The following is a 15,371-nucleotide window of genomic DNA, read 5'->3' as shown; positions in this document are numbered from 1 at the left end:
ATGCAGTTTCAGGCCAACTGTTACAAGGGTGTGGCTGTGGGGAAAGTGTGAGAAGAGGGGTCTCACCTTTCCAAGTCACACTCCCGAAGCAAAGTCTTTGCCCCTGACCTCATTCCCTGTTGTCTATTCCAGCAGGGACTGGGAGACACTGAAGTAGGACTGCCTCTCCTCACCATCACCCCTTTAGGTCCCTCATACCCCTGACTTGCCCTAAGTCTCTACAAGCAATCCAACTGCCTTGTCCCTATAATCTATGGTCTTATGATACAGCTGGCAGATCAAAAAGGGAGGCTCAGTTCCTTGGATAGTACCCCAAGGGGGACTTTGGAAGCCTGGGGTCCAGACTGGCATAAGAACGGAACTTAAGGTCTCTGGCTCTCTTTCCTGGCATTTAGCCTCTACATTCAATCCTGAATTTTATTGCCATTGTCTCATCACTACCATGGCTTTTCTTTTTTTCTTTTTTATAATTAATTTCTTTATTGATTAAGGTATCATCACAAATTTGTCCTCAACCCTCCATTCCAATCCCCCATTCCCCCACTCATGCCCCCACCTCCCTATTGTCCTTGACCACTGGTTAGGCTCATATGTATGCACATAAGTCCTTTGGTTGATCTCTCCCTTTTATCCCCACCCTCCCGTTGAGGTCCAACAGTCTGACCTATGGGATCTCCACCAGCTTCCCTTTTGTATGACACAAAATCAAAACACTGCCCCTTTGTGTGTAAAATTAAAGAGTGGTTTCTGGCTTGTGTGGATACCAAAGAAAGGGTGTCACTACTGTCACTACTAGCCCCTTGGAGAGGTCCAGAAAATGTAACTAAGGCCTGGTCCATAGAAAAAGAAATGGACAACCAATATGAAATGGAATTGCTATGGCCTAGAACAAAGAATATCCTTACATGGCTTTTCCTATTAAAGAGTGAATTACTTTCATTACTGGAGACTGTCACAACATGTGCCAATGATGGCCCATGGCCATAACTCACCCTGCACCAACACCTGAGTGTGTTTGGGGCTAAGATCACACTTCTGCCAAGGGAGAGGTTAGGGCATCATTATCCTCTGAATAGTCTCTGACTCTTGCCATCCTCAAAATTCAGGAAGCTGGGCTGGGACAAAGTCTGAGTATCATGTCCCACCTACAAAAGACATAGGAATAACCTTCCTTCCAGCTCCTCCCCCAGCTCTGAAAAGAAGCAGGGCTTCCTAGCCAGGGACACCTCTGTTAGTAACCAGGGATCAGGTGTCAGGGAAGTTGCTGATGTGATTTGTGACAGATCTTACAAACTTCATCCTAGGGGTGTGGGGCAGGAGATCATCTTACACACATGCAGACAAACATTAGGACCCAGGACATCTTTGCTTCCTGCTTCCAAACTGGTTTGGGCTGTTTCCTTATCTACAGTCTGACTTTTAGAAAAACCAGTTTGGCCCACAACCATCCATCCCCCATGGAAGTCTGGGGATCCAAAATAGACGGGGACAGAACACAAGTGAATTACATTTGCTCTTTATTATTATTCATTATCTTGTACAGAAAGGGACAAAATTTAACAGCTAAACTCAATCATTACAATGAGAGAGACAAAAGACAGAGAAAGCGATCACAAGCAAGTTTGTTGCCCCAGGCCCCAGTGAAATCCTGACCTATTACTGAATGCACAGAATTCCCAGCTGACATGGGTCAACGCATGAATAAGAGCACAGTTGAAAGTGGTACCAAAATGAATCCATTTCACAGTAATCATGTGTATAAGCTCAGTTGCACATATGAGTTTCCACTATCACAAATTCACAATCACAGAGTGAAATAGCAGGTGTGCTCAGGCCTGGGAAAGTGGCATCCACAAGGGGAGATGGATTTGAAGGCAAAAGCAGCTGTGGGCTTTATCCCAATCTTGAATATCTGCGTTAATGCGAGGCCTGGGGGCGGGAGCGGAGCAGGCACTGTTCAACTGGCAGATATCTCAGTACAGTGGAACAACTGTTGAGGCATTGAGCCTGAGGGGGTGTGCTGTTTGGATATCTTTGTCAGAGGAATTCTTGCTAGAGAGAGACTCACGCCCACAGCCTGGGAAAGGAAACGCTCCCTTTGAATATTTGGGGGCGGCAAATGATAGCAACGGCCAGTCTGATAGCAAAGCGTCTGCTTTACAGAATATTTCGCAAGATACATGATTATATTACTTTAAATTGCAGGGTAGTGCACAAACTATATGATTCCAAAGTGATTAGAGGAATAGAATGAAAAGCTGCAATACCCAACATCCCACGATGGAGAGAGAACAAGCGATCATCCAGCACAGAAAGACCCTTACCTATGAGAATTGCTGAACCCCCCCAAAGCTGAAGGCACGGTGCAGGGATCGTTAATATTCTGAGCCTTTTATTTGAAAAAAGGTACTCATTATATACTATTGTAGATCCCTCTTACACATATGACCCTGGAAATTGACTAAGGGGAAGAGTACTTCAAACATTTCTACAGAGCAAGCATTGCAGAAACCATTAATTATCTTCAGCCGTGATTTTCTCTAAATTCAGAATTAGTGGGCTTCAAGTTAATGGGCTTTTTACCATAGTTGCAGGCAGTCTTATTACAGTACTTTTAAATTAGCTAATTATACTAAATAGTATGAGGAGAGTTCGGTGGGGAGGATGTGCTTGTTTCCGAATCAGCGCAATCCTGAAATTGAACTTCATTACTTGTCAAGCTGAAAAGCACCCTATACCAGCAGCTTTGCATCTTGGCTTTGACCACGAGGGCACACACATGAGACATAGCACAAGTACATACTCCTAGAAAGACAGCGCACAGGTGTGTAAGAGTCTCTCTTGATAATCTCTCTCAGATAAAAGAACAATCTAGTGGCAGTGTTGTTTTTCTTTCTTCTTCTCATGGGATGCCATTTGGTTGTCAAAAGATCAAATCTCAGCCAGCCAGAGAGGAACCATCTGGCTCCAACTCCTAACAGACACTTTCCTGTCCTGAATGCCTCATATTCAGGCTACAAAAAAAGACAACATCCAACAAATCAGGCAGATTCCTGTCTTCCAAAGCACCCTAAGGAATTCACACAAATGGCAGTGGGATTGGCAAGTAGACGAGGAGGTCTCTGGCTTCCAGTAGCTCTGTGTCGCATTTCCATCAGCCAGGATACAACGATAATGCTGTGCCCGTCAGCTGGGCACCTGTGAGCTCCAACTCTTTCTCTTGTGCTTTTGGTTTGAAAACCCTGGGCGATGGGGAGCAGCAGGGAAGGGACAAGATTGTGACTCTTGTTTTATAAATTCTTAGAAAGTTTTGGTTGAAAACAAGTTATGTTTCAAGGAAGTTTTAAAGCCTTTTCTTTGTTAATGGAAAATATCTGGATAACTAGCCCCACCCTTCCCAAAGTCAAAAGTCACACATCTTTCCACCAAGAAGTTAAAAGTCTCAGGAGCATTCAAATTTCCATCAGCTGCTGATGCCCACGAAACAGAAGCCAAGGCCAGGGGCACCAAATAAAAAAAGGCAGGTGAGTTGGGATCCCAGCAGGCACGGGCCCCCAGAATGGAGCTGCTTTGTCTTTTTCCGAAGTTTTTTGTGAGTGGGGGCAACTTTGGGGGGGCTCCGACAGCAAATCTCAGCTTTCCTCATTCAGGGCCCTGTCATCAGGCTACCCAGTCCCCGAGAGGAGACACTCCTCCCTTCAGACGGGAACCCTCCTTCCTGGTTACAAATATAGCCACACACCGGCTATTGTTTCAGATAAGCATGTAAGAAAAGGCAACGTGCACAAGAGCGCGCACTCACACACACACACACACACACACACACACACACAAATCCAAAAACAACAAAGATGTGGCTACTGCAGCGTTAGCATTGTATCAAATCTATGTCCATACAAAGACAGATTTTGAAAGATATGTACAGAGCATTCATAAAAGCCAAATGTGCACCGCGAGGAATGATGACCACTGTGGACTGTACAGTCTTTTTTCTACAATATACTGCAAAAAACGTCCCAGAGACCATGGTGGCAACCCCACTCAAAAGAACGCTATGAAGCACCTGAACCAGAGAGCGCAGGACCTTAAAGAAATGCCTCTGAGTGAGCTCTCCCTGCAAATCTGTGCTCAGCGCCTGAAGGACATGTGCCACCCTCCATTGGGCCAAGTTCCTGCTTCCAGATCTATTCGGTCTCCACCCAGCTGCAAATATCTGGCAGCTCAGTAGGGAAGGGCTCAATAGATGCCAAAGGCAGCAGGCATTCCTTGGCTCTGGTTAATGGGCCCTATGCCTGGCCCTCTGCTTAGTGGAGAGGAGACACATGGGAGTAAGTGTCTTCTCCCAGGTCACACACAGGTACCAGTCTGAGAAAATGCTGGAAGGGCAGGGGCTGGCCCCAGAATTTCAGGCTGCCTTGGGTTCTCTAACATGGCCAAATGGGATTGAACCCAGCCTCCATCATGAAAAAAGCATGGGCTTTCTAGGCCAAAAATGCCTTTGTGAAGAAGGGTAGGAGTGTAGTGCTAGAGATCCAGAGGGAGGAAATAAGGAAGGCAGGAAAGTTGGAATGCCACCTGGTCAGCACCTCTGGCACCAGGGAGCACTCGGAGCAGGTGGGGGGGGGGGGGAGGAGAAGGAACAGAAAGCTTTGACTGGAAGGAGACTGATTCCCCAGATTGAGACTCAATATCAGAGTCATATGAAGGCCTCCTCTAGGACTGGTCCCCTATAACCTACACATTTCTAGAAAAATCTTCCTAAGGGCAAACCATACTACCCAGACCTCCACGTAGTCCTGTGAGGTAGGGGGAAGGATGAAAAACCCCAACCACAAGGTCAAGTTGTCCAAATTGGGGGCCTCACTGGGATAAGATCACAAGCCTCCTGACTTGAATCAAGTCTCAGGGCAAGTGTCCAGGACTGAAGGGGCCTCCAGATGTTATCTGTGGCCACAAGGCAGGGCTGCATTCAAACAAAAAGGCCCAGTGCCTGCCTTGGAGAGCTGTTTAAACAGAAAGGAGCTTGTCTTCTCAGTGGATTTTTAAACTGCTGTGGTTGCCAAGAGACCCTGGCTATGCACTCTTTTGGGCTCCACAAAAATTTGCTACATTTAAAAAAGCACCACAGAGGAAAAATGGTTTGGCACCAAGGCCAAGAGGATAGAGATGAAGGGTTGGGGGACAGGGAATCAATAGTCTTTTGGGTGGTCATTGACAGTTAAAGATAGGTCACCTCTGCCCCATTGCTGTCCAAAACCTCACTGAAATGGAAAAGTGGACAGCTCTTGGGCCACAGAAAGGGGTTAATAAAAACAGGCCAGCACCTGGCAATGACAGAGCAAATCCTGGATGGGCCTTCTACCCCAGGTCATGGGCTTCCCCATCTCCCTCACAAAGAAATGTCTAAAATGGGACACATTAGGATCTTCTTCCCGGGTGGGCACCATCATTAAGAAAAAAATAAGCCATCTAAAGTTCAAATTCAACTCAATTCACCTACTCACGAAAAGGGAAATATCCCAAAAGTTCAAAACCGTAGAGCACAGTGCTGAGGAGGCCAAGGTCAGATGGGTATAGATGTGCTATGGGACAATCAATCTTATGAGGAGAAAACTTCAGCTGTCTACCCCAGCCTGTACCCCAACCATTCAGAGGCCAGGGACTCCGCAGGCAGAGGCAGTCAGATAGGTTTTCCCAGGGCTATGATTGGACTCGTGCCAGTGGGTAGCAGTTTGAGCACAGCCAGTGCATACATCTGGAGAGCCAACACCTGGGAGAGGCCAAGCATACCAGAACCAGAACTACCACTCCAAGATAGCAAAGTTCACGCAGGCCCCTTTGATTAATCTGGAGGAGGCAGTTCTGACAGCCAGGTCCCTACCCCTCACCCTTCACACACCCTGTCCTCCTTCCAGGTTATTTGAGACATTCATTTTAACCTGGTCAGGAGGATGGGGGGTGGGCATTGAGGGAGAGAAGCATCACAGATCTGTGAGATTGATTTCCCTTGGCCTCCTAGAAATGGCCTAGGTTATAGTGTTTTGTTTTGTTGTGTTCGTTATTTATGTGTGATAACTCTTTTTGTTTGTTTGTTTGTTTGTTTGTTCAGTCCTTTCCTTGTCCTCAAAATGTAAGCCAGGACACAGCACAGGACTGTTGAGGGGAAATGGAGCTGAGGGCTGGCTCCTCTCTGTCATTTCTGTGGCCTAGGCTTCCAGACACAGATAGGAAATTCAGCCAGCTGTGTGGCCCCAGGGCCCAAGCCTATGGACATTCTAGCCACAGTCAATTCTATGGGGTGATTCCTTTGGCATAAGAGAAGCCAGTCCCTGACAGAGGACAGGATAGAGGGACATAGGGAGCTTCTGGAAGAGCTGGGCTCTCTGGCCTGTAACTCTTTCCAGGGCATATGTGCTCCCTATACCCCTCACCTGTCTCTGACAACTGACTACAAACCCACAGTTAGGAAATTATTTGGCAACAAGGAGGCTAAGGCTGTTTTGTGGTGGCACAGTCTTTAAAAAGTTAAAAAGAAAATAGGAGACCCTCCGAAAGAGGCTTTCATACCAGACAGGACACAAGTCCCATTACTTGTCTGAGCCGGGGTTCGCAGCCACTATCTCCTCATACTTTGGGGGTGGGTCACTGTAAGTGACACTTGCCTCCTCACTGCTGCTCTCCTGGGGTGCGGTCACCTCCTCATAGGATGGGGGAGGAGTGGCACTGGATAATCTAGAGAGAGAGAGCTCAGGAAGGTAGAGGGTACTCTCAAGGCGGACTGTGGTTCTGCTCCCTCCCCGACTGGGCCCCAGCACCACCTGTGGGCTGCTCCCTGCCTCCCGGTGCCCAGAGGACTCCCCCTGGCTATGCACAGTGCCCCGGTACACCATGACCCGGGGCAGGCTGTGCCCGCCTCGATTTGCTAGGTACCGGTTCTGAGCATAAGAAGGGTGATGACGGGTGGCTTTCTGCAGCTGGCACCTCCAGATGATGAACAAGGCGATGACAATCAGCAACGCCACCCCCAGAAGGGGCACCACCACATACATGGCATCTGAGCTCTGTGCAGGGTCTCGAACTGAGTAGACTGCATTAGGATATCCCTTCCAGAACTCCATCTGCAAAAGAAGAAGGGCCACTTACACTCATGCACAAGTGCTCGTGCCCCAGATGAACCCCAGAGACCTTCCGCAAGATGGCTCCCCACCCCACCCCATCTGACTGGCCTCTAGGAGCTAACAGAGAGGCACTAGAATGCACCAAGGATAAAGAGCAACACTCCCATGGAGGAGGCCCCCAGAGTCAGGCCGATGGGACTCTAAGGACATGTTTTCTGTTCTATGGCCCCAAAAGCCCCGCCTTGGACTAGGCTGGCTTTCCTTCATTGCTTCTGGTCCATCTGAGGCACCTGGGCCTGCTCTTCTTATTCCTGATGTTACCTCTCCCCCCAGAACCCAGCCATAGGGTGGTACGTGCCGTTTTCTCTTTGTCCTCAAACACCTCCTTGACCTCCTCGTAGCTGCAGATCTCCTCCATGCACTCCCGCTCGATGGTACCCTGGCGCAGCTCCTCCAGGAATTCATTGGCACGAGGGAACCGCTTCAGGACCGAATGGGCATTCTTGGCCTCCAGAAACACTAAGGAGAAAGCTGCACTGAGGCCTGGAATGGGGAGGTACCCAGGGGCCCTTCAAACCAGACTCAGCCCATGTGCAGAAGCACAATGATGGATGGAAGGAAGACAAAGCCAGCTGGCTGGCCACCATCACAGACATGGCTGGCCCTTTGTAACAGGGGTGGAATGGCTGACTTTCTGTGATGCCATGATGTATCTGCCTAGAATACCATGGACCCAATAAGACTCATGTCTCTGGTGCTATGGAGGAAAATGGAGAGTGCATGTTGTGTAGCGTGTGGATGGAGATGAAGGATTTTGAATAATGTAGTCAGTGAAAAAAACAAACAAAAAACAACAACACCCAATATCTCCTGCCTTACCTCAAAACAAGAAAATCAGAGCCCTTATCATGAGGTCACCAGCATCTTCTTTGATGCTGATGATGGTGACCAACACTAAACAATCTTATAAGACTCTATCAGGGTGGCTTCCCTGCACCTATGCTATCAGATCACCCAGCATTAATTGCCTTGCTCAAGTCAATCTTGTACAAACCCAAACAGGAGTAGGTCAGAGGACTGAATGTACATGAGCCTGGGAAGAGGGTAGCAGGGTCCAAAGGGGAAAATCTACATCTTAGTCTACATGGCACAGTTGCCTCCTGGAAAAAATGTCATTGAGTGGCAGCCATGTCTACTTATTCCAGTTGAGTGGACTGGTATAATATGAGCTATGTACTTCCATAAGCCTGACTTAGGACTTTAGAAAATAAAAGAAGAGGTGACATCTGCCCCTAATATGAACCTAGAGGTGAGACTTCTTAGTCCCCATGTCAAACAGTCCCACTCATGCCCAGATAGGTAGGGCTATGCCAGCAGGTGGACACCCTTCCCCAGACCCCATGACCTGTCATATTAGTTTCTGCCATAGTGGCCTGGGTAGATGCACAGCCCCAAGTGAGCATGTACTCCAGAAAAAGCTAATCAGACAGGGGCCACAGGGACAATCTGGAGAAAGCAAAGCTGGGAAGGACTTGAAAGGTGGATATGCACTTTTCCTATGAGCCCTTAGGCATGGCCCTTCCCTACTTGGTCTAAGCTCAGAAAAACTCACGTGCCATAGTGCTCCCTCAGAACCAGCGTGTCACTTGCCTGGAAAAGGAGAAAAGGAGAGTCACAGTTGAAATGGCATCCCAAAACCTACAGGGCACCCTTCTGATGCTAGAATGTGAACCATAGCCCCAGTGGCTTCGCCTTCTACACAGTTGCTCACAGCACTGTTGCTTTCCATTCTGCCCTGAGCTCTCCTCCAGAGCTTCCCGAGACCCTGCACTTCCTAAAGAAATCTTTCTAGTTCTTTTCCCAAGAATATTCTGAGATTCTAGAAGACCCAGACCTTAACTTTTTCTTTAAACATGAAAAACTCCTACAGGCTGAGGGTCCTCCTTTCTCACTTTGCTCAAGGAATCTGTGCACTTTTGAGTTTTCAAGAACCTCAGAGTTACCAGGACTTAGGCAAGGTAAAGCAAATCAACAATAACAGAGAGAGGATGCATTTTGGAAACTAATTTTGCTCACAATGGTAGGTCCCAGATACCTCTAATGACAAGCACATTTCTTGAAAACAGGCAGTACATTTTGAGGAGCAGGTACTGCCAAAGATTAAGATGGCAGCAAAAACCATCTCAAAAGTCACGGCCCAAACGAAGGTGACCTGCTACGTTCATTTTCACCAGACACGATGGCAAAGATCTCCTGAAACCAGTAATCTCTCCTCTTGGCATGAAAGAACACTGCAGCAGTATACCAAGACATTGACTCATGAGATCAAAACTGAGACGCTAACTCAATACAAGTGTTGCCTCTGAAAGCTGTGCTCCTGCTCAGGAATTACCCAGCCAGTATGTACATCCCAGCCACAGCACACTGCTCTCCCCAACATACACTCCCACTCATGCTCATATTCCAGAGCACTGGCCCAACTGTCCACATCTGGGAGCAATCACCCCACTGCTCCCCTCCCCAAGCAGAAGCTCTAGTTTCAGGACTCTTTGGACACAGGACATGTGAACGGTGTAACTCATTGTGCTACCCTTTTTTTCCTAGGCTGCCAGGAAGTTCACCGTTAACACTGACCGTCACGTACAAGCACCCTGGTTGCCCAGCTGTTCACATATGCTTCTCCCCCTGTGACATGGTATGCACTTTTTTAATGCAGTTACAGAATCTTAAGTATATTTAAAATAGATCTTCCAATCCTTTTGGCAAACAGGTAGGACATAAACAATACATACAATTAAAACCAAAGATAAAGCAGCACATCTTTCAGCCATCTATGGAAGCAACATGTCAAGGGGGGCTTTCTCTTTTGAACCCCACAACAATCCCATCCAAAACTCATTATGGGAATCTGTCAACGACGGGCCTACTGTTGTGAGAAAAGTTGACCCTCGATGATTATGAGAGCGAAGATGGACTATTAGATCTCAATTCTGCTTCCATTACAGATCCCTGAGGTTCCCCTACAGCCAATGCTGGTCATGTGGCCAGGGTGTGGGTGTGGCATGCCTAACAGCAAGGTTTTTGATTGTAGAAAAATGGAGCCTTTGTGCCAGGGTTTGAAGAGAATGAGTAAAGGCTTTACTCATAAATGAAGGTAGAAAACTGTGTTTAATTGCTCATCAAAGAGAACTGCAGCATTGTTGTTGTTTTTTAAATTATTTACATGGGAAAATTACATAACAGCTTACGATAGCCACTTCTTGTCCCCAAACACCTGACTTTGATACATGTACACCCACACATCTCATAGCCCCGGATGTGAGCTATCCAGACACCTGAAAAAAGTCATTAGTTCATGTTCAAGCTTTAAACAAGCCCGGAAACTCCCCCACATAGCTCCCAGGGTAGAGCCACACTCTATTAACAATTCTGTAGCCAGCGTCACTACTGCTGCTGCTATGAGGCCCCCCCCTTCCCCCCAAATGTAGCGCCTGCTTCTTTCCCTATAAATACACCATCGATAGGCTGTTACTATAGCAACAGTGAGGAAGCGTGAGGGCTCCATGACAGAGAAACGCTGCAGCAGTCACGCATGTATATGTTCCTCCTGCCCCTGGTGGATACTGTAAGGCTGATTGTAGGCCGGAGGAATTTTTAACCCACTCCCCACAGGAACACAGCTGAATCCTGAAGGCCCAGAAAGGAAGGAAGGCCACCACAAAGACCTCCAGACTCCAGGCTGGAGCTTCCCGAATCACAGCCCTCAGGGACTTGGCTCCCAAAGTTCCATGTATGGGGACTGGAGGCCAGGAGTCCTGGAATCCCAAGACATGGTCTCCAAACCACTTCTCCAAATCCAAAAACCCTTTTTCTTTCCCTTAATCAGAGCTGATCCCCACGAAAGCTTCTTAGGTTTCCAAATCTTATGACTCATCTGCCCACCCAGTGACATGGGACCTCCAGATTACGCTCGAATTCAAACTCGGGACCCTCCTGGCCCCCTTCCACTCATGCCAGTCCTCAAAGTACCTGTCCTCGCCCTCCATAGCCCGCAACAGCGTCCTGCCCACTAACTCCTGGCCCAGCAACACTCATCTCCCGAGTCTGCTCAAGACCCCAACGCCCTGGCCCGGCCGGACCTCCAGACCCTCCCCCGATAGTGCCCCGCGCCCAATTCAGTGGTCTTGGACACTGAACCTTGCCCTCGGGGCTGGGGCACCCAACCCAAATGGCCTCACCGTTCTCCGGGCCCAGGAGGCGGACGCCCTGTTTGCGCACGCAGCCCGCCACCTCGCTGCTGCGCCTCTTTCAGCAGGGCCCCTGTCCCCGCCCACCTGCTCCCCGTCGGCCAAGCCCCCCGGCCCAGCCCAGCCTTCTCCTCCTTCCTCCCTCCCCGCCCCGCTGCCCTCCCGCCGCCCGCCCCGGGGCGCCCGGGTCCCTGCCCGCCAGGGGCTGAAGTGCCTCTGGAGCTTCCTTTGCAAACTGGCGCGCAGGCCTGCCTATTACCTCGGCACCCCCTGCCCTGCTTTCCTTTGGGGGCTCCGCCGCTGCCCACCTCCCGACACCCCGCCGCGCCAAAGCTGGCCTCGCGCCCCACTCCCTGGCGCGCCACCCTGGAGCGCCCAGACCACCGTGCCCCCCGATTGCCAGGCCGCGATCGTCGCGCCGCACCGCGCACCGGGCTGCCGGGCAGAAGAGAGGAGAGAGGGTTGGGGGGCGATGAGAGCGGTCCTGGGGGGGTCGAGAGGACAGGCGGGCGAGCTGGGCCGGAGGGGCGGCGGCGCGCACCCAGCACCGCGCGCCCGCGCCCCACTCCGCCAGCGCCGCCCCTGACCCCGCCCGTGCCTGGCGGGGCGGGGCCTGGCCCGCGGGCCCCTGGAGCACCAGGGACCCTCGGCTCAACGTGCGGGTCTAGTCCTGCTCCAGGGCGAAGGCCCTCAGAAACCCTGACACCGCAACGGGCTCAGGCAGCCGCGCCCAAGGCCCGCGCACCAGGTGTCCCCGAGAAGCCCAACTCCCCCAACTGTTTCCTACCCTGGCTCACCTGTCATCTGGCCAGCCCTCCCCAAATGCCAGCCAAGGAAAGAGGGGGCCCGGGACAGCAGCCTGGGTCCACCCTGCCAGGACTCAAACGGGCCCGCGGAAGAAAGGCTGGGTCTAGGCTGCGTTCCACCAATGATTGGGTGACCTTGGCTTCTTCACTTCTACCCTCCCCACCCTGCCCCGGCACCGCAGGCTTCTCTCCTGTCAATTTTAGAAAATGGGGAGAATTCTGTCCGGGGAGTGTGGCGAAAGAAAGGAGGAAATGGGCTTGGAAAACTCTTCAGGTGCAGGAGGGGGAGAGGAGGGGATCTCCAGGGCCTGCAAGGAGAGTGCTGGGTGGGTGGAGGAGTGGGTGTACTCAGGAGGCAGCACTATGGGATGAGGTTCAGGGCAAGACGCTGGCAGCAGCGGGATGACACAGTCTAGGGAGAACAGGCGAGGAGGTGGACTGCTAAAAGAGGGCAGGACAGTTCTAAGGGAGCTCTGGATCTCCTTTGCCAAAGCTTCCGAGGAGGGGCAGGTGCGCCCTGCTGAGTTTCAGGGCTCTTTTTGTTCTCTGAGCCACTGGCATCCAGCCAAGAACTGGAGTTGGCGCGCCCTCCCAATTTCGTGCTTTGGGGCAGTTTCCAGGCAGAGAAACTGCAACCTGTCCTGCTGCAGTGACAAGAGCGAGCGGGGAGGTGGGGGAGTGGGGGACCTCCATTGCCCCAGGGTCTGTTCCAGCGCAGCTCCCAGAACTAGCAGAAAGCAGCCTTGGTGGGGGTAAGCGTCGCCTCTCCCTGCCCTCCCCCCATTTTCAAAGGTGCTTTCCTCTCCATCTCTGCCACCAGTTTGGAGTCCTCCCCTGCCTTGCTTGCTGCTCCATGGCTGCAGGAGCTCCCTCCTTGCCCAGGACAGACCCTTGGCACCCTTCCCCCATTGAAAGCCAAAGTACCACAGCCCTTAGCCTGTGGAGTAAGCTACCACAGGGGAAAAAAATCATTACCTGAGAATGAGAATAGGACTTCTTTGGGGCCCAAAGACTGTATGTGTTTTAGAGGTACCCTCAGTTCAGGGGGAGGGAGCCTGGGACATGATTGATAGGGGTAACTAGTTGGGGATCTTTAGGAATTTATTTTCTGGGTCTTCTAACCCACCACCATGTCCCCATCCTGATCTTAGCCACTATATTCACAGGAGACTTTGCACAGCTTTCAGTGGATGAAGAAGGGGTCTATGGCTTCTGCTCTCCTCCCAGCCCCCCTACATAAGTTTCTGGCTCCAGTATCACCAGTCTAATAAGTTCCCTCTCAGCCCAGAATGCCTTTCCTCCCACTGCCAGCCTCTGTGCCCTGTATTCATTCTTCCCACATAGCTCAGATGACATCTCTACGCTGAGGTCTTCTGGGAGTATCCACACCCATCTGTGTTGACTGTTACATTCTCAGCACTCAGTCTGCAGAGATTATAAATGGGGGCGCATCTGTGGGTGTCAAGGGTGAGGAGGATTCAGAGCAGCATCTCTGCAGCATGCTGCCCGTGGTACCATTTGGGGATACTACTGATCAGCACTGCGATCCTCTCAGCAAATGATTTAACCTGTCTGCACCTCAGTTTCCTCATCTGTCAAATGAGAATAATGATAATAGTATTTGTCTTAAAAGGGGGTAAGGAGGGCAAATGGGATAATTGCATCAAGTGAGTCTGGTGCTTAGTATGAGTCTAATACAGGTCAACTTTGGCCACATCCAGATGTATTACATTTGGTTGCTCATGGGGTGCACACTTGCCTCCTCTAGCTTAGGGTCAGAGACCTTGTCTCTTCGTGTGTCCCTAGCATCCAACACAAAGCCTCATCTGCAGCAAGGTTACTAGATACTTGCAAAGCTGAGGTGGGAGAAGATGGGCTGAGGTGAGGAGTTGGAGTGAAGCTCAGCCTTCACCTTAACACCAAGATATCCCCAGCACCACCAGCAATTTTGCTCCCCTTCACCCACCCTCCCAACCCTCCCCCCACTCCATCCCTCCCCCCAGCTTCTTCCCTATGGGGAGCTTGAATCTTGGCTTCCTTCAGATCCTGGCTTTCTCAGAAGTCTTTCTAACTCCCCTTGGGATGGTTTCAGGCACGCCTGGGGATTGTCTGGGAAGGGCTGAAGCCCTTCCTCCCCACCTCTCCCCTGCTTTTAGACCTTGATGTGAATAGTCCCTCTCTGAACTAGGATGGGAAGGGCTTGGCCACTGACTTATCTGCCTTAACCAGGAACTGGGCTATTTGGTGCACTTTTTTTTTTTTTTTTTTTTTGTTCCAACCCAATCAAGGTTACTTTAACTTCCCTGTTTAGATCCTTATTATCTAAATTCTGGAAAGATGTTCTGGTCTTCCTTTGAGCCTTCACTCATTCTCCCCTATCTCCATCACTTTCATCATGCACCCTTCTCTTAGTCACTGCATTGGCAATCTCAACAAACCCACCTTGGCACACATCAATATCACATATGTAGTGCACTAAGGACCATGGGAGGACCCAGCTACAAAAAAAAAAAAAAAAAAAAAAGTGTACAATATGGTTGCTAAGAATTTCAAAAGAGACAAAAGGCAGATCATATTTCAATAAAAATTCCTAGTATGGTGTGAGAGGACAGACCTTCTACTCCAACATTGTTCAAACTTCTAACCTGTAACCATTTCTGATCCGGATCCCATTTGGCAGGACCAGCTTCATGGGTGTTGGAACTATGAAGTTGGACAGGATCCAATACTTAGAAATGTTCCTCATGCTTGGTTTAAGGCTTGGCTTTTTGCCATCTTGCAGTTCTCAATGCTTTTTGAAAAAGAGACCAGCACTGGACCCTGCAAAGTATGTAGATGATCTTGCCCATCAGTGATATTCCCAACATCCTTGACCCTATCTCGGGGTCTTAACCACCTTGCCACTCTTCTGACCTTCCCCATCTCTTTCTCTTAAAACCTTGACCAATCTCTCCTTTTCTCATCCCTCAATGCACCAATTTCTTCATCTTCCTCTACACAGCCTCTCCTAATCTCCCTGTGTCTCATCCTTTGGCTGAGGCAAGTACCTTCTTACAGCCTCATTCACTCCTGGTTCCTTACTCTAACCAACCCTCATTCACTCCAGAATTGAACCCTTTATGAGCTCTGTTGCTCTCCATACCCTTATGTCCTCACTAAGCCTCACTCCATCTCTGATCTCTGATCCTAAACCCTGATCC

The 15,371-nt window shown here is 50.0% G+C and overlaps 1 protein-coding gene across 3 annotated transcripts; it reads right to left on the bottom strand.

The window, feature by feature from the left end:
- Positions 1 to 1,500: 1,500 nt before the first annotated feature.
- On the bottom strand, positions 1,501 to 12,313 carry PRRG3 (proline rich and Gla domain 3). Of its 3 annotated transcripts, none has more exons than XM_036413172.2 (4): positions 12,163 to 12,313; positions 8,731 to 8,768; positions 7,477 to 7,637; positions 1,501 to 7,118 (listed from the first exon to the last, which is right to left on the bottom strand). In XM_036413172.2, the coding sequence occupies exons 2-4, from the start codon at positions 8,735 to 8,737 to the stop codon at positions 6,588 to 6,590; spliced, it is 699 nt and encodes a 232-aa protein (XP_036269065.1). In that variant the 5' UTR covers positions 8,738 to 8,768; positions 12,163 to 12,313; the 3' UTR covers positions 1,501 to 6,587. The 3 variants fall into 3 exon arrangements, with proteins under 3 accessions (XP_036269065.1, XP_036269066.1, XP_036269064.1); XM_036413173.2 differs by lacking the exon at positions 12,163 to 12,313 and adding an exon at positions 11,797 to 11,941; XM_036413171.2 differs by lacking the exon at positions 12,163 to 12,313 and adding an exon at positions 11,357 to 11,465.
- Positions 12,314 to 15,371: the final 3,058 nt, after the last annotated feature.

Source organism: Pipistrellus kuhlii, unplaced genomic scaffold, assembly GCF_014108245.1.
Source record: "Pipistrellus kuhlii isolate mPipKuh1 unplaced genomic scaffold, mPipKuh1.p scaffold_m20_p_49, whole genome shotgun sequence".
NCBI classification, from domain to species: Eukaryota; Metazoa; Chordata; class Mammalia; order Chiroptera; family Vespertilionidae; genus Pipistrellus; species Pipistrellus kuhlii.
The sequence above is the reverse complement of the archived record's forward strand: the minus strand, read 5'-3'. Positions and strand labels throughout refer to the sequence as shown.